The 24,895-nt window shown below is 42.9% G+C and overlaps 2 protein-coding genes and 1 long non-coding RNA gene across 8 annotated transcripts; 2 read left to right on the plus strand and 1 right to left on the minus strand.

Moving 5' to 3' along the window:
• Positions 1–364: 364 nt before the first annotated feature.
• On the plus strand, positions 365–11,550 carry LOC111843688 (RCC1 and BTB domain-containing protein 1-like). 5 transcript variants are annotated; one of them, XM_023811466.2, is made up of 12 exons: positions 365–606; positions 1,644–1,835; positions 2,356–2,506; positions 2,852–3,018; positions 5,586–5,744; positions 6,190–6,297; positions 7,623–7,765; positions 8,987–9,180; positions 9,766–9,892; positions 9,980–10,131; positions 10,415–10,545; positions 10,711–11,550. In XM_023811466.2, exons 2-12 carry the CDS (start codon positions 1,710–1,712, stop codon positions 10,849–10,851), a joined length of 1,599 nt encoding a protein of 532 aa, XP_023667234.1. In that variant the 5' UTR covers positions 365–606; positions 1,644–1,709; the 3' UTR covers positions 10,852–11,550. The 5 variants fall into 5 exon arrangements, with proteins under 5 accessions (XP_023667234.1, XP_023667233.1, XP_023667237.1 ...); XM_023811465.2 differs by lacking the exon at positions 365–606 and adding an exon at positions 643–949; XM_023811469.2 differs by lacking the exon at positions 365–606 and adding an exon at positions 643–949 and having other exon boundaries at positions 8,987–9,066.
• Positions 11,551–15,215: 3,665 nt separating this feature from the next.
• Positions 15,216–22,205, plus strand: cdadc1 (cytidine and dCMP deaminase domain containing 1). Of its 2 annotated transcripts, XM_023811441.2 has the most exons (10): positions 15,216–15,523; positions 17,782–17,894; positions 18,169–18,346; positions 19,101–19,682; positions 20,213–20,262; positions 20,422–20,591; positions 20,691–20,880; positions 21,130–21,181; positions 21,747–21,800; positions 21,893–22,205. In XM_023811441.2, the coding sequence occupies exons 1-10, from the start codon at positions 15,400–15,402 to the stop codon at positions 22,135–22,137; spliced, it is 1,758 nt and encodes a 585-aa protein (XP_023667209.2). In that variant the 5' UTR covers positions 15,216–15,399; the 3' UTR covers positions 22,138–22,205. The 2 variants fall into 2 exon arrangements, with proteins under 2 accessions (XP_023667209.2, XP_023667210.2); XM_023811442.2 differs by lacking the exon at positions 21,893–22,205 and having other exon boundaries at positions 15,218–15,523; positions 21,747–21,887.
• On the minus strand, positions 18,356–20,588 carry LOC140578876 (uncharacterized). The gene is made up of 2 exons (XR_011983173.1): positions 20,452–20,588; positions 18,356–19,504 (listed from the first exon to the last, which is right to left on the minus strand). It is a non-coding gene; the product is annotated as an uncharacterized lncRNA (long non-coding RNA).
• Positions 22,206–24,895: the final 2,690 nt, after the last annotated feature.

A 24,895-nucleotide genomic window follows, 5' to 3' on the forward strand; every position in this document is an offset into this window, starting at 1 on the left:
GAAGGAGTCCCAAGTAAGCAGTTTGTCACCAGCCTTGTCCTACTGTGTCACTGTGTGTGTTGGAATCTGATCAAGACCAGTCTAAACAAGGACTGTACTGTGCGTGCAGTGGCCCAATCTTCCCAACAGCATAGCATGATGGATTTAGTGGATAAGAGAGAAATCTTCCTGCAATATAGTACTGCTTTCTTTGCATATTGCAAATTATTTGCATGTGGAAATACATTTTTCAAGTTAATTATCATAATACTGCTATATCAGTTATATGCAAACAATTATGAGCCATCAAAACACAAACATGTAAAATCGATTACATCACCTCAGACGCTATCACGATTTCTCTCTCCCATGGCATCTTGTAAAATTCCCGACATGAAAACTATTAAAGCTTATCCTTTTCACACTTTTTAGCAATTGGTTTAACATGACTACTTAACATTCATTTCTGCATTCGTAGTTAGAAACTATTTTACATTTACACACGTGTACGAACTTGACGTATCTACACTTAATGTCAAAATGAAACTTTCAAGAAAAACCGCTTCAGCAGCTTGGGGACGCCTATCTCAGGGCAGCCGAGGTTCAAACTGATTCTGGTTTGTTTTTGTAAGTCAATGGATTTTCCGTCTCTCTCTCTCTCTCTCTCTCTCTCTTTTTAAGGAAAGGCTTTTTCTCGTTTACATAATAAACCTTGTGACAATGGCGTCTTGTTGATCTCGCTTATTTAGCGTTTTTGATTTCCTGAATTGGCGGCTGCTGCGGGATGTTCGGAGATTTTGGCGAGGGCTACGTTTTATTTTGATCATTTGGTTTTGGTTTTGGTTTGTATTGCGGAGCTTATATCTAGCTCTTATTTAGTATCATATAAGATCATTCGTATGCATTTTCTTTCCGGAACACAAGAAGAATTACATGGTAGTCATTCATTTCATTTGCTGGGACGTTTCAGGTAATTGTTCTAGTAGAACCGAGTCGGCAGTAACGAACAGGAGACTGGATGGTCTCCCTGTTCGGGAGATCTGTGCAGTTTTAGAGTTATCCATATAGGCGTATTAGAGTCGGGTTTTTCCTACGACGTAAGTTAACTGAACATAATAAATACTTAAATTCTTACATTTGTAGTGCGTTTGTTTTCATCAGATTAACTTGATTTGAACTGATGTATGAGAAGCGGTTATTTCTCTAACTGCAGTTGTAAATGTGAAAGTTATACAGTTGAGGAAAGGATAATTTGTTTCATTTAAATACACGTAGGACCATATCAAATGAGAACGCTACAGTGTTTCTGTGTAAAAGGGGAATTTATCTATTTGCTTGCCATCTATAGGCATAGGCTAATAGTTTGGATAACATCTAGGGTTGAGAATGAAAGTGAGACAGATAAACGTTTATTAATACTTTAAGTTAAACGTTTAGTAATACTTTAAGTAGAACGTTTAGTAATACTTTATTTTCTCTTCTATATAGCGTTCCAGGGGCATTAATGTATTTAGAATGGTATCATGTTGGGATTCAAGACATTGAGATTCTGTAAATATTTCCAGAATGCAATTTTCAGAAAGTGTCCCATTTTAACAATGCTCACTCTATGTAATGTACATATAACCTCATGATCACTTATTTGCCGTGACCACTGTCTCTAGGATTCCCAGCAAAGTCTCCTGCTAATCCCAACTCCCCCAACCACCTCTGCTTCAATCTGCTCTCCCATGGTGGACGTGGGCAAGTGGCCCCTTCTCAGCCTGCTGGGGCCCCTGGAAATTGCATCCGTCCGTCAGGCCTGTGTCTTTGGCACTTCTGCCAGCGAGGGTATATACTGCACGCAGGACAATGAGGTGAGAGGCAATGAGCATCAGAGAGGTGAACATCAACTCGCCGCCCATAAACGGCTGTTTACCGACTGACTCATGTTATCTGGTTTGAAAATGTAGTTTTTTTTTCCCAGCGCTTCAGTCTTGCCTTAGCAACTGCATAAATTCAGATCGGTCATGAATACATTGAATACCAATTTAGATTTTTATTTATGGGAGTTCATAAGTCAATGTGTGTATTGGTCTGCATATACGAATAATACACGGCACTTTATCGCTTCTCAGCCTTTTGGCTAAGATAACGGTAGATTTTCCCTGGAATATCCCCTTGCATTTTTTTCTTTTTGCTAAATTTTCTTGAACTAGCTGCAATGGCTGCAGTGACCCTTAAATAAAGTTTCTTACATGCATACAACATTTTTCAATTTATTTTTGAGAATTTATTAACTGACAGCAGTGATTGGAGATACTGGTGTTCAGCGCCATTGCTTGAACTGAGAAAAGGGATAAATTACCATTCACTCCCCCCCCCCCTTTTGCACAGGTCTATGTGCTTGGGATGAACTGCAGTAACTGCCTGGGAACAGGGGACAACCAGAGTACGATCGTCCCTAAGAAAGTGGAATGTCTAACGGGCAAACGGGTGCTCAGCTTCAGCTTCGGCAGCGGGCCACACATCATGCTGGCTACTGAAGGTCTGAAGCCAGGGCTCTGAAGCCAGGGCTCTGAAGCCAGGGCTCTGAAGCCATTCACTGGCTTTCCTTACTGCTGTTTCTACTTATTGGGTTTCCAATTACCTTCAAGCACCTTTTCAGTTACCCAGTGCCATTGCGGGCTTGTAATTATTCAGCTAGATATGGTTATAATATTTTATTGTAATGTGCTCCCTGATTAAACTGTTTAGAGCTTTTCTGTTACCCAGACAGTTTTTTTTAATAGATATTATTGTGCAAATGTTTTCAAAAGGGAGCCTTTCCCTTCAGCATTTTTGTGGAATGACACAAAGTTCAGATTTTTCTTTTGTTGTGGTTTTCCTCTAGAGGGTGAGCTGTTTGCTTGGGGACACAATGGCTATAATCAGTTGGGCAACGGGACGACAAATCAGAGCATGGTGCCAATTCTTCTATCTGCCAACTTCCTGGACAAGAAGGTGGTGGAGGTGGCCTGTGGGTCTCATCACTCCCTGGCCCGTACCTGCGAGGGAGAGGTGAGATCAGTGGCGGATAAATGCTAAGGTTCCTCCCCCTCCTCTGTGGTCCTGTAAAAGAGCATTTCTCAGCCCCTGACTCAGGGCGACATTCACCGCACCTTAATTAACACCGAACGAGCTGTTGATTGATGAACGAACCCTGCAGTTCAAATCCTGTGGAATGAAGCGCATTAGTTCTGGGTTTGCTATAGATTTTCAGTCGTGTTAAATGAACGTTGTGGGGCACAAGTCAGCTCGGTGGGTAGCGCTGGTGCTGCCTCACATCTCCTTCCCCCAACCTTACTGGGTAAATGGCAAGAAAACTGTTCTTTTATAAATAGAACCATATAAAGGTGGGCTATCTGGAAGATCAGTCTGCACGCTTTCAGATTCCAGGCTGGGACTCGGGACCACATACAGCAAACAGAACCCTCTGCCTTTCGGACCTTAAGGCTGCATAAAACCACGTTACCATATGATGTATTATTGCACAGAATCACAGATTTAGATGCTTGTGAAACAGAATTTTTATAGACAAATCTAGATTTCTGTTACACACCATTATACATACTTTATTATATATATATATATATATATATATATATATATATATACACTCACCTAAAGGATTATTAGGAACACCTGTTCAATTTCTCATTAATGCAATTATCTAATCAACCAATCACATGGCAGTTGCTTCAGTGCATTTAGGGGTGAGGTCCTGGTCAAGACAATCACCTGAACTCCAAACTGAATGTCAGAATGGGAAAGAAAGGTGATTTAAGCAATTTTGAGCGTGGCATGGTTGTTACTCAGACCGGCCCGTCTGGCACCATTTCACAATCTGCTCATTTACTGGGATTTTCACGCACAACCATTTCTAGGGTTTACAAAGAATGGTGTGCAAAGGGAAAAACATCCAGTATATGGCAGTCCTGTGGGCGAAAATGCCTTGTTGATGCTATAGGTCAGAGGAGTATGGGCCGACTGATTCAAGCTGATAGAAGAGCAACTTTGACTGAAATAACCACTCGTTACAACCGAGGTATGCAGCAAAGCATTTGTGAAGCCACAACACGCACAACCTTGAGGCGGATGGGCTACAACAGCAGAAGACCCCACCGGGTACCACTCATCTCCACTAAAAATAGGAAAAAGAGGCTACAATTTTCACGAGCTCACCAAAATTGGTCAGTTGAAGACTGGAAAAATGTTGCCTGGTCTGATGAGTCTCGATTTCTGTTGAGACATTCAAATGGTAGAGTCAGAATTTGGCGTAAACAGAATGAGAACATGGATCCATCATGCCTTGTTACCACTGTGCAGGCTGGTGGTGGTGGTGTAATGGTGTGGGGGATGTTTTCTTGGCACACTTTAGGCCCCTTAGTGCCAATTGGGCATCGTTTAAATGCCACGGCCTACCTGAGCATTGTTTCTGACCATGTCCATCCCTTTATGACCACCATGTACCCATCCTCTGATGGCTACTTCCAGCAGGATAATGCACCATGTCACAAAGCTCGAATCATTTCAAATTGGTTTCTTGAACATGACAATGAGTTCACTGTGCTAAAATGGCCCCCACAGTCACCAGATCTCAACCCAATAGAGCATCTTTGGGATGTGTTGGAACGGGAGCTTCGTGCCCTGGATGTGCATCCCACAAATCTCCATCAACTGCAAGATGCTATCCTATCAATATGGGCCAACATTTCTAAAGAATGCTTTCAGCACCTTGTTGAATCAATGCCAGGTAGAATTAAGGCAGTTCTGAAGGCGAAAGGGGGTCAAACACCGTATTAGTATGGTGTTCCTAATAATCCTTTAGGTGAGTGTATATGTATATATATATGTATATGTGTGTGTATGTATGTATGTATGTATGTATGTATGTATGTATGTATGTGTATATATATATATATATATATATATATATATATATATATATATATATAGATATATAGATATAGAGAGGAGAGAGAGAGAGAGAGAGAGAGAGAGAGAGAGAGAGAGAGAGAGAGAGAGACACACACACACACACACACACACACACACACATACACACGCTGTTTAGGTGTCAGAGCTTAGAACCTGCTCCAATAGGGGAATGTTAGCAGGAGACAGGAGTTTTTTTTTTTCTCTGGCATAATTCCTTTAATAATTTTCTGTTTGCTCCATTATCACTATGATCAGTGTATTCTCTGTTTGCTGCATTATCACTATGATCAGTGTATTCTCTGTTTGCTGCATTATCACTATGATCAGTGTATTCTCTGTGCCATGTTCCCGGTCTGACCTGTCTGAGTTATTGTGATCTGTGCACTCTGACACCCCGCCGTGTGCCGACGTTAAATGCCCGCGTTGTGTGTGCTCTACTGCACACATCTTATGACCTTACCATGCTGTAAAAATCTTCTTCAGACTAATTACTTGATGTCCTTTTATATGCCCTAGAACCTTTTTTTTTAAATCATGGAATAATCTGCATCTAACTTAAGGCTAGTTGGCAAGGCGAGACCTTTGCATGCCTGTATGGTTCCTGTATGATTCCTGTATGGTTCTCTTATGCTCCTTTATGCTCTCAGGTGTACGCATGGGGCTTCAACAACTGTGGCCAGGTGGGATCTGGATCTACAGCCAACCAGCCCACACCCCGTAAGGTGTCCAGCTGCCTGCAGAACAGGGTGGTGATCAGCATCGCCTGCGGCCAGAGCTCCTCCATGGCGGTTCTGGACAACGGTGAGGTGAGAGGTCGTCTCCATCTGTCTGCCAGGCTGTGTGGAGGCTGGAACGCCATGGTTCCCGCTGTTTCCCAACTGTCAGTCAGAGCAAGAAGCGCCTGTTGGCCGTTTAGGAAGATTCAAGCCATCCATGCATCATTTCTTAGGGACAGACATCTGCTGCTGTTCCTGGACCAATTCTGAGCATTTTTTCTGTGCGTCTTGACTTCAGTCTATAAACAGTATTACATTAGCCTAGATCTCCAAAGGCAGGCAAAATCAATTGTGCTTGGGATCCAGATCTTTTAATCTTTTCTAGAAGGAACCCTGAACTCAACAGATGTCACAGAGTTGGTAACATTCATATATTAGGGGCTTAATATTAACAGCAGTTTCTTAACCGTGTGCTTCATGCATGCTTCATGCGTGCTTCATGCATGCTTCATGCGTGCCTCTACTCGGCTTACAGGTGTGTGGCTGGGGCTACAGTGGGAACGGCCAGCTGGGCCTGGGCAACAACGCCAACCAGCTGAGTCCGTGTCGATTGGCAGCACTTCAAAACTTCTGTGTGATACAGGTAAGTGTGGACTGGGCATGTGGCACTGTGCTTGGGGTCCAGGACACTCCTCGTAACACTGGTCCCTAGACATAATAATAGATGCTTTATTGATCCCTGTGGGGATATTGTCTTTATGCCTCCCACAAATTGCTCTTTGTAGAGTTAGCTGGCTTCAAAGGGCAACCACCTGTTGGGGCACCCAGGAAGCTAGGGGGTTAAGGGCCTTGGGGCACCCAGGTGTTAAGGGTCTTGCTCAAGGACCTGCTGACATGCTGAGGCTGGGTTTGAACTGGGAACCTTTTGATTACAGGCACACAGGCTTAGCCCACTGAGTCACACGCTGCCCCCAAACCATACCATACCATAAGTACTGCTCAGAATGATTTATGGTATCCTGTTGATTGCTGACGTAAGGTTGTGCGTGTAAGTACTGCTCTGATTTCATAATAAGTTACATTTCTTTGGAAGCAAAGAAACATAACCATTGGTCACCATTTTTAAGATTCATTCCCATGAATCTACGTAAGTTTCTATAAATGAGAGCAAATTTGGGATGTAGGGCAGGGACAAAAACGTTTTGTGGGTGCTTGGGGAGCAGTAGGATCTTAAGCCAGATTCTGTTCACACTGGACGTGTATATATCCTGCTTATAAGTGACTGGTCCCTGTAGCAGGGTGCAGAAAAGGTCACCAACAGACAGGCAAAAGTGTCCCCCTTTAGCATGCAACATTCATCAAAAGGGAATCATAAGTGTGTTGGACTCTGTCACAATGCCTCCCCCCCCCCAATCCAAGATAAAGGGTCTAATATAGGGGTGGGGAACCTCTTCCGTGGAGGCCGGTGTGGGTGCTGGTATTTGGGATGGCCTCTTAATCAGCCTGTGACAGTGGGTCCCCAGGACTGCAGTTGGAGGTCATGGGTCTAACTGCACAACGTCAGTGTCATGTGGACAGGGAGCCTGGTGACTGAGGGTAACGTGGTCGGGTCCTTTGATCCCCACTGCACTGCTCTACCCCCCTTAGTGTTTTCTGTGCTTCTCTGGTTTCAGACAATGTTAATGCCTTAAATCTGGCTCCTGGCCAATAACAACTGGTCCAGCTTTCTGAAAATGAATATACACGGGTCCGTGTTGCCTGGCAGAGAGTTATTACTAGTGTATTTCCGTGGAGTGTATTAAATTGGAAGCCTATACCAACATAATTGACTCTAAGACATTTACACAAAACTCCTAAAAATTAAATAATAAATGTCTCCTCTAGGGTGGGTTGTGCCCATTATAAACCCAGTTCAAATCTGGTGTCTCTGGCAGTCGCTTGGCCTGACAGCACTGCTCTGGTTTATAGGTCGCCTTTGGCAATGCTCACACAATGGCCCTGACAGACGGTGGCTTGCTCTATGCCTGGGGGTGCAACACGTACGGCCAGCTGGGCACAGGCAGCAAGACCAACGAGTTCAGCCCTGTGCAAGTCATGTTTGAGAAGGAGAGGTAGGAGAACGTTAATGCTCACCGAGCCTCTTACTGCAGAAATCACCAGAACCTGCCCTCCAACGTGGCTCAGTTCGGTGTTATTCTAATGGGTGATACTGTCATGGCACTAATTATAATTAGATGGTCAATTGTGTAAAATGTCAAATAAGTTGTGTAATAAATGTTTACTTATATTGGATGGATATGTTCTGTACATAGATGACGCATTCCATTATATTGGTTCTTTATTTTTAGACAGAATATACTCCTATATAAGTTTTTTTTCTTCATTTTTCTGCAGGCTTACTGTCAATGCATATTATACCACAGCTATTAGTACTGCTGACAGTGAATCATTTTTTTCAGAATTTTTGGATTTTTAATTTGAGGTTGAGACTTCAGCATAAAAACAATAACTGGAAAATGCATATTTATTTATTAAGGTTATTTTTAATCAGTGTTAATGTCTGAACATTGGTATCAGACTGTTTCTCGCTGTGTGCTGGATCCTTTGGGTTTACAGTAGTTTACGTTTTTGTGGTTTTTCATACAGATTTGTGGACTGGATGTGACAGTGTTAGTGACCCACAGTTGCCTGAATAAAGTTATGGATTAATAGATCCGTCGCTACCTCCACCATCAATAAGAGATTAAAGAGGTGAAATAGGGGTGTTTACTGATTAAACTCACTCTAGCGCATAGTTCAAGAATGCAGGTGCCGGCAAATGTGGTAGGAGAAGCTGCGATGGATGGCACTGCGGGGCAGGTGTGGGAACATGTGTGAAATGTGGAATGAAAGTCATATTCCTCGTTAATAAAAGCGGGGGGGGGGTCAGACTGCTGACTCTGTCCCTGTTGCTGCTCTACAGCGACACCTGCTGTCACCTGGATGCAAGTGCAATTGATAGCTCTTTCCTCACTGCGTGATGATGAGTAAAATGAAGTGGGTGGCACTCATCTAGGCAGGGGTGCGCTACCTTTAAGCCTCCTTAGGTGTCTGGAGAAAGGGGGACTCCAGATTTGGAATAAAGAGGGAAAATTGATAAAATGGTCATGAAATAAATAAAAAAAGCTATGAAAATATGCTATGCTAAAAAGCTGGTACTCTAGTCTATTAGGAACTGCAATGGTACAGCAGGAATACAGATAGTAGCTACAAACTAAGCATGATTGAGACTCCTGTGGCACCTGTGGATTGGTCAGGCTGGATGTCACTCTTCTCCCCCCCCCTGCTCCAAGCAGGGTCATGGAGATCGCAGCCTGTCATCCCACAAACACATCAGCCGCCAGGACGCAGAGCGGCCAGGTCTACATGTGGGGTCAGTGCCGAGGCCAGTCCGTGGTGCTGCCGCTCCTCACCCATTTCACCTGCACGGATGATGTCTTCGCCTGCTTTGCCACGCCCCCCGTCATGTGGCGCCTGCTGTCCGTGGGTGCGTGTGCCAGGCGTGTAGAAGACCTGTGCTCTGTGTTCATTGCATGTTTTCATGCTAATGGGTGTACAAGACCCGGGAAACTGCTACTACACGTCACACTTCACCCTGCCCTGATAAGCAGTGGGAGGACTGCATTAGGACAAGGCTTGAGTTTTTATAATAATTATTGCTTATTTTCAGTTGCGTGTAGCAGTTTCATTCCCATGTTTACAATCACCTGCAGTCTTCTATAAGTCAATATAAAAAACACATTTATCTGAGATGTTTAAGCCTCTGCCCCAGCTCTGCATGTGTGGAATTTGCATCTTCTCCCTGCGTCATTGTGGGGATTCCCCCTGTTTCCATGGCGATCTCCGTTTCCCCTCACAGTCCAAAAACATGCTGAAGTTGTCAATTGGTGTGTGAAGTTGTCAATTGGTGTGTGTGCCCTGTGATTGGTTGGTGCCCCATACTGAGTTGTTCCCTGTGCTGTGCCTGTAGCTTCTGTGATAGGCTCTGGACTCCCGCAACCGTGCATAGGACAAAGGAGTACAGCAAATGAGTGAACAGCTTTATCTGAGATCTTTCCTCTTTTGGTCCCAGATCAAGGTGACTTTCTAACAGTGGCCCAGTCCATGAAAAATGAGTTTGACAACCCAGAGACGTCAGACCTCAAGTTCTGTGTAGAAGGGAAGCACATTCATGTCCATAAGTCTTTCTTGAAAATCAGGTGAGATTTTTTTCTTTGTTCTCATAAATTCTCTTTGGCTGCAGAAAGGAAAAATTTGCAATATTGACAGTTGTCTTCTCTGTGTAGGTGTAAACACTTCCGCTCCATGTTTCAGTCCCACTGGTCTGAAGATATGAAGGAGGAGATCGAGCTCGACCAATACTCCTATCCTGTGTATCGTGCCTTCCTGGAGTTCCTCTATACTGACACCGTGGAACTGTCCCCTGAACATGCTATTGGTCAGGCCAACAAAACCTTGACTTCTCCTGTGGTTTGATGGCAGTGCATAATGGAATCCCACTTGCAGAGTTTCCATTTTTTCCATACAGCCTCCTATCCTGAAATAATACTTGGCTATATTTGTTCAGCAGCCTTATGCAGGAAAGTCTTAATCAAATGACTTAACGTCATTTTTAATGTTAGCTTTTCGGGAGATTCTGCAGTCCGCTTCCCCATGTTGCTTTACTGTTGTATAATCATCTCATGGCTTCTCGGTGGACGTGAAGTTCTCACATCTTGCAGGTCTGCTGGACCTGGCAACTTCCTACTGTGAGAACCGGCTGAAGAGACTGTGTCAGAACATCATCATGGGTGGAATCACGGTGGAGAATGCCTTCAATCTACTGTCTGCAGCCGTCAGATACGAAGCACAGGTGAGCCAGCAGCCCATAACACAAAGACAGTTTAGACATATTTCACAAATTAATCATATGCGAAGTACAGTTATTTGAGGAAACCTGCAATATATCCATATGAATGCATTGCTTTTGGTCTGAGTGCCTTTTGATTTGAATGGCGCTTCCCAATTCTGTTCCCAGGATCTTGAGGAGTTCTGCTTCAAGTACTGTGTGAACCACCTGACTCGGGTCACACAGACTGAGGCCTTCTGGCAGATTGAAGGCGACCTGCTCAAGGAGTTCATAAGCAAAGTCAGCCGATGTGGAGCCTTCAAAAACTAACAGGAAGCACGGGATCCTCCTTCTGTACCAACAGGGGGCGCTGATGGAGATGAGCGGGACATGGCCATCAGTGAGACTCTTCAGTTTCACCCGTCAGCGTTCCTGGGCGTGCTGTGTCAGTACCATAGCTTTACCGAAGTAGGAACCATACAATGTTTCTCCTTAGAAAGCGTCAGTTTGAGCATAATATTAATATAGCATCTGCAGAATTAAGTCACGACTGGTTGCGGGAAAAATGAATTTATATACAACTGTCACAGTATATAAGATTACTATAAAAAATATTATTCTTCTACTTTTCCAACCTCTCTGCTGGAGTAGTTTGCAGGGCCAGCTTGGGGGGTTCTGCCTTCCACAGTGTGGTGGCTTCGGTGACGTCACCGCTGAAGTGGTTTGGGAAGTATGGGCTCTTCCAAAGACCTGCTTAAATGAAACACTGTGGATGTAGGCTGCTCATGCGAGCAAAGTCCGTACCAGGACACCGCTGGTCTGATCTTTATCTTCCACTAAAATAAATGCCACTTGTTATGGCCAGGTTAGTTTGGATTGATCTTAGATATCACTATAAATACACATTTAAATGAGAGAATGAATAATGAATAAATATAGTTTACTTTGGGTGGATTTTTCTTCTCTGTGGAGTGGACTGCAGTTCTGAAATTGAATACATTTTGGAATAAATGTTTTTTTTAAGTTTCATGCAGTGTCTTCAGAATTTTTTTTTAATCTGATCTGATTCAGTTCAATCAAACACGCAACTCATTGAAGACAGATTTTGAATAGAAATTTTGGAGACAATCAGAAATGTAATAACACATTACAGACATACACAAGTTTGTTGTGATGGTTATTTTTTTCTAATGAAATTTCTGCTGGATTTAACCATAACCATATATTCTTAGTTCTGTACCCCAGACCCTGACACTAGTCAGATCAAGAATGTTTCAGATTAATTTCTTTTCCATTGCCAATAGACCAGTACAGGACAGTATAGTTGTTTTACACAGTGGCAGAATATCGTGACATGATTTTATGATTGTGAAAAATTTGGACAATGGATATGGTGTGAGACCTGGTAGACCCAAACGTGTAGTGACTGTGTTCTGGGAGCGTCTGGCCTCTGTCCAGAATACCTGCAACTTACACCTTCAGCAGAATTTCTCTCCCAAGGGAGTCAGGGGACATTGAGCCTGAATGGGAAATGTTCAGGGACTCCATTGCTGAGGCCGCACTGCAGAACTGTGGCCGTGAGGATGTTAGTGGCTGTTGTGGCGGAGATCCCCGAACCCCATGGTGGACACCATTGATAAAGGGAGCTATCAGAAGGTGGGCTTCTGAGCTTGGTTAGCTGCTGGGACTCCTGAAGCTGACAGGGCTTCTGAGCTTGGTTAGCTGGTGGGACTCCTGAAGCTGACAGGTACCGGAAGGCCAAGTGGAAAGTGGCTTTGGCAGTTGCTGAAGCAAAAACTTGGGTGTGGGAGGAGTTTGGTGAGGTTATCGAGAAGGACTTTCAGTCGGTCTTCAAAAGGTACTGGCAAACCATCAGGAGACTCGGGGTGGGGGGCTGGAAAACTCGGGTGGGGATTTGCCCATCTCTAGGGCTGAGGTCATTAAGTAGTCAAAAAAACTCTTTGGTGGTAAAACTGAGTTCTTGACGGCTCTTGAATTTGTTGGGCTGCCTCGGCTGACACGCCTCTTCAACATTGCAAGAACATTGGGGACAGTGCCTTTGGATTGGCAGATTGGGGTGGTGGTCCCAATATTTAACAATCTTTAAGAAAGGATGCTGTACTGTTCTGTCGTAGCGAAGAGGGAGTTGAGCTGGAAGGCGAAACTCTCAATTCATCAGTTGGTCTACGTTCCTACCCTCACCTTCGGTTATGAGCTCTTGGTAATGACCGAAAGAATGAGATCGCTGATACAAGTGGCCGAAATGAATTTCCTCCGCAGAGTGGCTGGGCTCTCCCTTAGAGATAGGGTGAGGAGCTCAGACATTGGGAAGGGGCTCAAATCAGAGCCACTGCTCCTCCACATTGAAAGGAGCCATTGAAAGCAGTTTGGGCATCTATCTAGGATGCCTCCTGGGCGGCTCCTTGGGGAGGTGTGTTAGGCATGTCCAACCAGGAGGAGACCCCGGGGCAGACCCAGGACACGCTGGAGAGATGATATCTCTCGACTGGCCTGGGAACACCTTGGAATTCCCCTGGAGGAGCAGGAGGAGGTGGCTGGTGAGAGGGAGGTCTGGGCATCCCTGCTAAGACTGTTGCCTCCGCAACCCGACCAAGGATAAGCAGTGGAAGATGGATAGATGGAGATTTGGTGTGCTGACTTTGGGCTGGAGCCTTTGCTCAGCCTTTGTCATGGACTTATAACATCATTGTCCAACATGGATGGTACATCCTCTTGCCCAGGCTCTTCTGCCATTCTCTCTCTCCTGAAAGATGCAGTGGTACCTTGGAACACGAACTTAATTCGTTCCAGAAGGTTGGTTGAGTTGCGATTTGTTCGAGGTCCAAGTCGAATTTTCCCATAAGAAATAATGTAAATCAATTTAATCTGTTCCGGACCCCCATATTATTGCCTATTTAAATGTATCTACCAAACTAATGACAGAGAGCAATAACAATCAATATAAAATTAATACACACATGAAAAAGCACACGTACAAAAGCAATAAATATGAAATAAATGACAATCCCACATTCCGAAGCGAGAGCTGACACACGTGCACCACCTTCAAGTCTCACTATAATTTCCTTTTATGTTCTACAGTTACTCTCACTACTTTCCTCTTCGGTTTACTGCTATCATTGCTTACTTTCTTAGGGGCCATGAGCTTTCACATGTCGAACTTGGTTGAGAGGCACTGAGAGCGATTGATAGGCATCAGCATCCTAGCAGGTCCCTCCGCCTTTCTGTCAGCCCATCAGAGACGCGTCTCGTTCTCTACAAGTTTTAGCGGATCTGTTTTGCGTTTTTTGTGTTCCAAGTTTTTGGTCGATTTGCGGCTAGGTTTTTCTCAACTGTTCCATTCGGGGGGAGAGCTGGTACAGTTGAACGTGTCTCAACCCATAGAAGTTTTAACAGGAACGGTCAAGTTCCAATATTCCGGTCGAGGTACAAGTTGAAAAAAATTCAACAGATCTGTTCGATGTACGAGGTGGTGAATTTAAAGACATTTCAGTTCCAAGGTTCTACTGTACTTGTCTTCCATCTTCTTGATCCATGCTTAGCATGTGATGTCATTTTAATCACCAATGGTGCACATAAAGTCACGTGGTGCAGTTGGTATTACAATTCATGAGAATATATAGGCAAAATCAGCTGTGTGTAATTCCATTGCGTTTTATAATTATCCTATAAAAATAACAGCCACACACTATTGGCAAGTGAGAGATGCAAGCTGGTTTCAACATACTTTTGTCTAAACTCTTTCTTTCTTCGCATCCAGCATACACACATATTTGGCAAACAGAAAGTTGGCTCGGTATTCGGATGCGTGTTTATACAGGGTTAGAAACTTTGGTCAGCTGGCTGGCGTGATATTTTCAATGTGAGACAAGTCTGCACACACATTTACATGTATGTAACAGTTCTATTACCTTGTAAATAGTCTGAAGGGTTTGCAGACCACCCCAGCGTTTCTGATGTAGCTAATTTTAGGTCTATAATGGAATAATATGGATTTGCAGTAAGATGTCTTGCGTGAGCATCAGAGTCTGAAAATGGGTCATGCCAGATGTGTGAGAGTTGGCAACCCTGGTTCATAGAGACAAAGTATGCAAACCAGCACTAAATCCCACTGGTACTTGTAGCCAGGCTACAGGAGGGGGTGTTGCGACTGGAACTAGCCCTACCCATGACACACCTTCCCATTTACTCATATGTCTTGGGCCTCTTGCTTGTATTCTAGTAACATACATAGTTTTGATTCAACCTAGCACTGCATTCATAGGCACGCCTTAAAACACGAGCTGCACCCGAGTCTGACCCACTGTTGTCCATTATCATAAATCGTGTGATATTGTTCATTAAAAAAATTGGAAAATATTTCTCTAGCTCATTATCCAAACCATGCCAGCGTGACTCCGCGTTATTGCTCGTATTTAATGACCCCACCCAGTCTCAGCCCGACTGCCGTCCCCAGGGTTGACGTGAGATTTTCATTTTGAGGTTAGTCTGCTTACGGATTTACATGTAACAGTTCTATTACCTTCTAAATAGCCTGTAGGGTTTGCAAACTGCTCCGACGCTTTTGACGTTGCTAATTCTAGGTTCATAATGGAATAATAATATTCCCACGTCTCACAGCCCACGTGTCTCCCTGCGGCGACGTAACGCCGAGGAAGCGCCGTTTCCCAGTCGTCCGCCGATTCGCTGACCGCGGTTCCGCCTTCGCTCGCCAACGTCACACGAACTAGGAAGCAGTCGAAGTGATCTGACGTTAAGGGTCTGCATTAGTCGATGCACTTGAAAAACAGTGGGGGCAAAAAAAAATAGAGATTTCAAAGGAGACGGTATTGTAATCAATGACTGCGTTGTTACTGAATGGCAACGTCGGAGTCTCGCTTCAATGACGCGGATCCGGGGAGCCGCCACGCCGGCGATTCTGCCGGCAAAGGGCGCAGTGACGTGAGGGAGGCGAGCACGCAGACAGACGCCAAAGTGCAAGGTGAGAAAACAGGCAGGCAAAGGCAAACAGCACTATTTCAGAAAATAAAGGTTAATATCAATGGATTTGAATTAGGTATCACATGGGTCACTGTTCCATAAATCAGACTATAACACTTATTTGTGTTCTATACATGTTTTGTGTTATATACATGAATTATGTTATTATTTATCTTTGAACGATTATGGCCGTTAAGAGAGTGCAGAGGTCTGGAGCTTATCTTAGGCCGGGGGACACCCTGGACAGGATTCCGGTTCATTTCAGGGCATGTATGTACACTACCGGCAGGTTACAGATGATGAACTTTGCCTGTGGGTGGAGACCGTGTGGGAACATGCAGACTCCACAGAGAGCAGCGTAGTGATTTTAACCCCCATGCCAGGAGGTGTGACCCCCACTTATTTACCTATGACACTCTTTAAAATCTCATCATAGCAAATAGTGTACACTTTAGCTTTCAGACATCCGTAAATGCTAAATGTTACTGGCAAAGACCCATCTGTTTAACACCGTGAAGGCAGTCGTCTGTCAAAAGACAATTATTGCCAATGTGTAATAAATCTGTACTCAGTCGCTGCTTACAATAATCTTTTATCTGGACAAGTCATTTTGTTAGTTATTGGTTAGTTACTGGGGAGAACGATCGCAATCATAACGGGACACAGCCTTTTATTTATATTTTCCCCGGGCTCTCAAGTTTCATCAAAAGTGTGGAGTGAGACTATATCTGTTAGGGGCGCAGTGTGTCTCACGGTCACTGCGTGACACTTGACAGCCCCGCCTACCGCAGTCATCGGATCTTGCTGCTCTCCGTATGTGCGCGCATCCATGCAATAACGCGCTTGCAACGGGAGACTGAGTCCAGATTTAATTTATATGACCCACGACATGTTTATAATTCATAAATAAATCTGGCCAGCCCTACATACAGGAGAGATCTTCTCTCAGTAACCTTAAGAAACTAAAGGTCCAGTGCACATTGACATCTCAGTCTGCATACTTTGGAAAATACTGCGATATTTTAAAATTAAAGGTAAAGGTAAATTAAAAGCTGTGCTTTCAATATAGTAAAAAAATACAGGAAACAACATTAGACTAACTTTGAAGTAACTACATCACAACCACAAATGCTGTAGAGGAATGTCAGTTAACAGGAAGCACTAGTTGTGAGAGACCTGACTGGTGGCCTTTGATCCCAGAGGTTTTTCCTCCCTACTTAAGAGTTTCTTTCTTTCTCTTTCTTTCTTCCCCTCCCTCCCTCCCTCTTCCTTGTTCTTGTATTATTCTGTGTATGTGTAGTAATGTACTACAACGCGCTTATGTAAAGTGCCTTGAAGCAGCTCTGTTGTGAAAGGTTTCATATAAAAATAAATGGAATTGAACTGTACTGACAATAAGCCCATTGATATGTCTTCAATGCAACACAACGCATTAGCAGTGTTTCCAAGCTTATAGCCAGTGCCTGAATTACACTGATCACAGTAATCGTCTCAGAAATCATGAGATCACATACCGAACAGAGACAAACTACAGTGGCATAGAGGTATAACAGGACAAACTACAGTGGCATGGAGGTATAACAGGACAAACTACAGTGGCATAGAGGTATAACAGGACAAACTACACTGGCATAGAGGTATAACAGGACAAACTACAGTGGCATAGAGGTATAACAGGACAAACTACACTGGCATAGAGGTATGACTGGTCCTCACCAACAGTGATAGAGGGTCAGTTAGCAGGATAGTAGTTAGCCAGAAGAAAGCCCTCAACTAACAGTGTGTTTGTATGGGTGGTCAATGTGTGGGAGGGTTTAGAACTAATGACTGTTCTGCCTGTTTGTATAACAGCAGAGGTGTATGAGGCTATTTTACAGGCCAGGTGCTCCCTTATGGTGCAAAGCTGTTCCCTGACGCCAATTCCCATACCGTAATGATGACGCCCCCATACACACCACTAAACACATTCAACATTGGCTTCAGGAACACCAGAATGAAATCACACACCTTCTGCGGCCTCCCCAATCACCGGATATAAACATCATTGAACCTTTGTGGGAAGTTCTGGAGCGCAGAGTAGATCTCCTTCACCTCTCAAGGAATCGGAGGCTTCTTGAACAGTGGAATCACACAGTTTAAGACTGGCATGACAGCATTGCAGTAGAATGTTCATCTTCAGAGATTTCTTGAATGTCATATATTGTTACAAAGTGTTTTAGTGATAATTTTGAACAACTTAGTCTCTGTACTGTTTTTCAGGTCACGGACCCAGACTTTCCAAAGTTAATTTGTTCACGTTACTGAGTCTCTGGATGGAACTTTTCCCCAGAAAGGAGAAAGAAACTTTCCCAACACAAACTGAAAGATGGCAGGTAAAACAGGCAGATGTTGCAGGGAAGCAGAACTATCTAATGTCTTTAGCTGCATTTCCTCGTTCAGATAAAGCTTTAGTCCAAACGGAATGATAGGATACAGAACACAGCTGCATTAGAAGAAAGTCACAGAGACCTTCAACACACTAAGTGAAGGTTACATACAATCAGAATGGTTTTTCTCCTGTTTTCCTACACTGAAGTCCAGACACAGACATCTGCTGGGACATTTTGATGACCCTGAGCAGTCACTCTCACCTTTTTCATTCTTCAGGTCCGAAGCACAGGGCTGGTGGTGGTTCAGGGACGCAGTGTCACAGGTCTGCACTGCTCCAGCAGGGACCTGCACGCAGGTCAGATTGCTGTGCTTAAACATGGCCCAAGACTCAGGGGCTGTGACCTCTACTTTTCTAGAAAGCCCTGCTCCACGTGCCTGAAGATGATCATCAATGGTATTGGGCCTCTCTTGTTACTGATTTAATGTCTCTTTTACTTGGACATGCTGTAATTAAAGATGCAATGCAGTGAAACAGCCTAGACGGATGTCAGTCCATCACAGGGCTTATACACACACTGACATATACTCTTTGTACATCTGATTCTATGGGCAATTTAGAGATGCCAGTTTAACTAACTTCACGTCTTTGAACTGAAGGAGCGAACTCATACAGAACACATGTGATTATGGTGTGCTTACATTCAGCGGCACTCTTTACCAGCACATAAACCAGTTGTTCTCAATTCTGTTCCTGGCAGCCTCTCTGCCAGAATATTTTCATTCCAACCCACACTGCTTTCAACCTGGCACATTCATTATTAGCATAATAAGGACCATATAAGCCTAATTAAGGTACGGTTGGAATGAAAACATTCTAGCAAGGTCAGGAACAGGACTGAAAACCACTGACATAAACCATGCATTTGTGTGTGAGCCTCCCTGCTGGCCACAAGCAGTCACTACATTAAATATTAAATAAACACCTTCCTCATTTAGTACTTGCTGAAGCAGCATGTTCTGCAAGTTAAATAGCTAAGTATGATCTTCTGACTGTTCTCGCTAGCTATTTAGTTTCTGAAGCATTCTGAGGTGCGTCTGAAAGGAATGATAGAAATAAGGGCCAGGGATTTATACAAAGAATTAACTAGAATTAATCAGGAAATACATCACAGTCGAAATGCCATTAGCTGTTTTGCTTTCCATTTCAGCTGGAGTCCATCAGATATCTTACTGGCCAGGCGACCCAGAGATGAGCCTCCTGACAGGTTCTGGTGACAGCAGCCATGACTGCAGTTCCCAGGAGGCTGTGCTGGACGCCAGGGCAGCGGAGAGGCTGAAGTCCAACAGCCGGCCGCACATCTGCGTCCTCCTCCAGGCGCTACCCAGTGGCATGCAGCAGTTTGTGGAGGAAACCTCCAAAGACTGTGACTTCCTGGGCAGGATTGCTCAGGATGATCGATGCCTGGATGTGGGGGGTCTCTTCAGGGAGGAGCAGAAGCGCAATCTGGGTGATTTCAACACAGCGTTCTTTGTCCAAGACCAGTCAGAGCATCGTGGCATCCTTACCAAAATGGGGCTGGAGAACTTCTGCATAGAGCCCTATTTCAGCAACCTGCGGCAGAACATGAGGAACCTGATTACAGTGCTGGCCTCTGTGGCGTCCAGCCTCCTGGATCACGGCCAACGTTACGGCTTCTATGGCAACGGCCCCGCAGATCCCGGCAGGCCGCTGTCGCAGGTCATCGCTAAACACTGCATCATACAAGCTCAGCTGCTGGCATACAGGACTGGTGAGGCCAACCCCACTGCTCCTGCCTCCTGGTGTTTTTAGGCACTTATATGTCAAAAATGATGGTAAAGCGAATGAAGGCATTTATCTCAGAATCATGACCCAACAGAGGAGGATCCAGATAAATTTCCATTTGCTGGGTGAAGAAATTTTTATTTTATCATGACTCATTACATCACCTTAATTTCTCAGTTTCTTTATTATCCGTGTTGAAGTAAAGAAATTGCATTTTATACCCTTTGCATATGTTCTCTTTCTGATATTGGTATCAATAGATATATTTTTGTTTTTATTTCCATTCATATTACTTTTTAGTACTACAGAGCAGAAGGGAATAGGCTATATGATTGCTAAATGTTGTGTAGGAATCATATGAAACAAATTGCTATGCTTTGAATTACCAGAGGTCTAGATACATGGATTTTTATGCAGTTCCGTTTTTAAATGAATTTCACATATAACACTTAATATTTAATATTCAGTGTGTCAATGATGTAAGTATTGCAAAATGTCTTTGTCCTTACTTTATAGAGGATCCCAAAGTGGGGGTTGGTGCCGTTATATGGGCGGAAGGGAAATCTGTGAGTAAACAATGTGAATGAATTTTATCGTGCAGGTGTGTGATATGTATCCTACGATACTATCTGTATCGTGGTGTATAATGATCATTAGGACTTATTTTTAACGAAAAAACCCAGACTGCGAGGATTCTTCAGTGTGACATCGATGCCCGATTTTAGGGGAACTGCGACGGGACGGGGCACATGTACCTCGTGGGCTCTGGGTACAACGCCTACCCAGTGGGCTCAGAGTACGCCGAACTCCCCCAGATGGACGACAAGCAGCAGGACCGGCACAGCAGGAAGTACAGATACATCATCCACGCTGAGCAGAACGCCCTGACTTTCAGGTGCAGAACTTCAGCTGATGGCTCAGATGCAGGAGATGACCCAAGCATGCATGTGTGAGGATGAAGTCTGAACAGTGTCATTTTTCTTGTATGGTGCAGGTGTGCGGAGCTCAGGGAGGACGAAAACACGACTATCTTTGTCACGAAATGCCCATGTGACGAGTGTGTGCCTTTGATTAAGGGGGCCGGCGTCAAGCAGATATACACCTCAGATATGGACAGTGGCAAAGACAAGCATGACATCTCATACCTCCAGTTTGACAATCTCCAGGGAGTGCAGAAGTTTGTTGTAAGTAGGGTTGCAAAAAAACGATTATTTTGGTATTTCGGCCAAAAGACAGGGGTCTTTGTCAACTATTTTTTTTTATTACTGATTATCATGGTAAGTTGTTGCAGCCCTAGTTGTAAGTGTTGACCACTATTAGATTATATTGCTGGCATGTGTTCGTTTCTTGTGCAGTATTGGCTAGAATTGATTAAACTAGCTATTCATTGATAAGTTGTGTATGTAATGTAAGAATTGTATGTCCCTTTGTAGTGGCAGAGGAATTCACAAGTTTGTCCAGGGCAGCTGAATTCTTGTTTGTCCAGTAAGTATTTTTATTATGATCTGATGGCTGTCAGTGCAGGACTCTCTGTGCTTTTCTGCTATTTCTATTATGATCTAATGGCTGTCAGTGCAGGACTCTGTGCTATTCTGCTATTTCTATTAAGATCTGAGGGCTGTCAGTGCAGGACTCTGTGCTTTTCTTCTATTTCTATTATGATCTGAGGGCTGTCAGTGCAGGACTCTGTGCTTTTCTTCTATTTCTATTATGATCTGAGGGCTGTCATTGCAGGACTCTGTGCTTTTCTGCTATTTCTATTATGATTTGATGGCTGTCAGTGCAGGACTCTGTGCTATTCTACTATTTCTATTATGACCTGAGGGCTGTCAGTGCAGGACTCTCTGTGCTTTTCTGCTATTTCTATTATGATCTGAGGGCTGTCAGTGCAGGACTCTGTGCTTTTCTGCTATTTCTATTATGATCTGAGGGCTGTCAGTGCAGGACTCTCTGTGCTTCTCTGCACACAGTCCAAGTTCCACAGCTTTGCTTACATTTTGACATGAGTACAAAAACGTAGCTTTTACTGACCCTTCACTTCTAATTGCAGATGGCTGCATGGGGAAGCACAACAGAGAGTCAGAGGAGGATCACCCCCTGCTGAGTAAGAGGCAGCGTTTTTAAATATCAGCAAAAAATGACTTGAAGAACCTGGCATATTCAAAACTAAAGGTTTTTTTGGATTCTGGTCCTCAGGATATTTGGGATATTTACGGAGTGTTGGAATCATGCTCAGGAATCGTTTACAATGCATTGTGAAATGGATTTTGCAGAAATCTCAAAGCAGGCAAACCTCTGGGACAAAAGGTTGCACATTGAGTGTTTGCACAAGGCATATGTTTATATTAAGTCATAAAACAAACATGAACGTGTCACTTTCTGCATTTAAACATTTTTATTCGACCAGACTGAGGACCCGTTTGTCACACCAATTAATCTGACTCCTCCTGTGTAACATTTCAGTAAACTGATTTTAAATAAACGTAAAGGATGAAATATATAATAAAAATGTGTGTTACAACAATTATCTGCAAAAAACAGCCTACTCGAGAACTGGATTGATGGCAAGGAAAGGAAAAAAAAAACATTAAATCACAGAAGTAAAGCTTACTTATTGCATTTCAAATTTTGATGCGACTTTTTGATGTTCATAGAACAGCCGTTAGTTTTGACTTGATCATAAAAAAGGCTGAATTGAATGTGGGGAATTGTGCAAAACGGTTAACGAAGCATGTAATGTAATGAGTGGAACTGCGTTTCATATAAACATGAGAATATCTCACAGTATAGCAAATATGCCTACTAGTGTGGGTCAATTGTCTAAAGCAATTAGTGAAAATACATCAATTTTGCATTTTTTTCTTATATAATACTGTATATTTTTCATTACAAATTAGCATAATTTGAATCAAGCTGAATCTCGTATACATGAACTTCAGAATTTATAAAATGGATGGATGGACAGTATCTGGTATTTCCTCCTTTTACTTTAATGACAGCGTGTACCGTATGGTCTCAGACTGTTGAGCCCCACTGTACATGCTCATTAAAAGTATTAACTAATTCTTTCCAGTGTTCAGCACGATGATATTTTTAGTGCTGGTCATGGTTTACACTTTCGATCAGATCCAAAGCGTTTCCCTACTTTTAGCCTTAAGACTCGCTAATAGCTAATATCGCCAATGACACCTTCCACTACCCTAAAAGAAAACTGGTGCTGTTAACACGATTAATTTAGCAACAAAGCTGTAAAATAGAGGTCTTTACCTTAAAGTCCCGTCGATATCAATCGACAAACGATAGGTTTGCCGGGAACACAACAATTACAATTCCCAAGCTGAAGCAAACGAAAAAAATGCCAACCGGAAGCACATGGTCGAAAATAAAAACCGAAGTACTTGATTGGTTAGTTAATTACTTCCGGCAGGATTTTAGCCAATAACGTGGACCCGAGACGTTTTGAATGGGGAGGCAATCTGGAACTTCGCAGTTGCATGTCCAAAAAAAGGGAATTCCATTTAGAATGTTTACATCCTCTTTAGTAATAAATATGTCTTAGATGGATGAAAAAAGGTCTGGGAAAAACACTTTTGTTTGAATATCAGTAGTAAAATGCTGTCGCTAGACTACAAACATAATACGAGTAACAGATGAACATAGCATTAAGTTTATTCACCATTTATTCGCCTGCATCTGCCATACGTCCAAGTAAGTGCCAGTTGAAAACTCACACCTAAATCAAGAATGTATATCTGTACATTTTCTTATAATTTAAGTGGTGCAGAACAGGGAAATGCTATTTTAAGCCACATCTTATAGTTATATGTAATTTTTTTTAAATGAAGTCAATATTTATACTTAAAACTGATTATTTGATCAGTAAGAAGAAATACAACAAACTGATTTTAACCTGCTAGTAGATGCAAAATGTCAGCATTACTTCACCAGAGTAATTTGAAGTACACCAACTTTTTCAGCTTCACACCCTGAACGAGTCATGATAGCTCTACCAACATCCTTGGAAGGATTACCTGTCATTCATAATTGAAATTAGGACATATGATTTGACGAGGAAAACTCATTTTTGGAGTTTGTGATGGATCTGCTTCATTACCAGCGATGATATATTCTTGAGACCAAGGAATACAGTTGCCAATGAAATATTTATAGCTAGCAAATTAAACCACACATTAGATCCATGTAATTGAGTTAAACCCCACGTTGGATCTAATCATTTTCAGAAGAGTCTTATGAGGCCTATTTAAATATGGAATGCTAAGAACAGTTGGTCCTGGAGGTTTGGAAAATCCAAACGTACCTGTTGTCCACATCACCTTTAAATTCCTTCAGTTTCCTGCCAAAAGGTAATCAAATCTCAAAGTGGTATATTTCTTCTTAGATCAAACATGTAAATGTCAGTCAGAAATTATTCTAACACATTCCTTACAGCAGGAGTGGGGAACCTGTTCCATGGAGAGCCAATGCGGGTGTGGGTTTTTGGGATAGCCTCTCAATCAGCCAATAACAGTGGGTCTCCAGGACTGGAGTTGAGAACCGCTGTTTTATTATTGGCTGATTGAAAGGCCATTCCAAAAACCCGCACCGGCCCTCCATGGAACAGGTTCCCCAGCCCTGCTTTACAGGAATGGGAAACTTGTTAAATAACAATGCTGCCTTGAAATATCTCTGACCTATGTTTAAATAGGTTTCATGACAATAAAACTTAAAATAACAGAATTACAATTCACACCTGTGTTCCAAGTCAGAAAGTATGGCAAAAACAGGTTAAAATAAATAGGAAAAGTAAAAAAAAAGTACTAATATAAGTATTAATATTACAATTGCACTTTTCATAATTATAATTTGATTGCATTCTGCCAAAGTAAAATATATATATGTTTGAATTCATGTTTACCACTGAACTGGTTATTTTAATCTCCTTGCTGCTGTTTTTGGATTGGGGGGCGGGCATGGATTTCAACAGATTAACTCCCAATTATTTTTCAAAGACAAACTGCTAAATGTGGTCACAATTTTTCACTGCTTCTGCACGACTGATGGATGTGTAAAACAAAAGATTTAAATGAATTTAAATGAAGGACTACTCTTTTGTTGGGATAATATTAGTAACTAATGAAAGTATGTTCAGGATTTAAATCTGACAGTGTTACCCATATCAACACAGCAATAAACTCAGAG

This window comes from Paramormyrops kingsleyae, chromosome 16 (genome assembly GCF_048594095.1).
Source record: "Paramormyrops kingsleyae isolate MSU_618 chromosome 16, PKINGS_0.4, whole genome shotgun sequence".
Taxonomy (NCBI): domain Eukaryota; kingdom Metazoa; phylum Chordata; class Actinopteri; order Osteoglossiformes; family Mormyridae; genus Paramormyrops; species Paramormyrops kingsleyae.

Bases quoted from the DNA above. Each gene is read 5' to 3' on its own strand.
- LOC111843688 (XM_023811466.2), top strand. From the start codon at position 1,710: ATGGTGGACGTGGGCAAGTGGCCCCTTCTCAGCCTGCTGGGGCCCCTG. The intron at 5,745-6,189 runs GTGAGAGGTCGT...CTCGGCTTACAG, and splicing joins CGGTTCTGGACAACGGTGAG to GTGTGTGGCTGGGGCTACAG. The intron at 6,298-7,622 runs GTAAGTGTGGAC...TCTGGTTTATAG, and splicing joins AAAACTTCTGTGTGATACAG to GTCGCCTTTGGCAATGCTCA.
- cdadc1 (XM_023811441.2), top strand. From the start codon at position 15,400: ATGGCAACGTCGGAGTCTCGCTTCAATGACGCGGATCCGGGGAGCCGC. The intron at 20,881-21,129 runs GTAAGTAGGGTT...GTCCCTTTGTAG, and splicing joins AGGGAGTGCAGAAGTTTGTT to TGGCAGAGGAATTCACAAGT. The intron at 21,801-21,892 runs GTAAGAGGCAGC...TCTGGTCCTCAG, and splicing joins GGAGGATCACCCCCTGCTGA to GATATTTGGGATATTTACGG.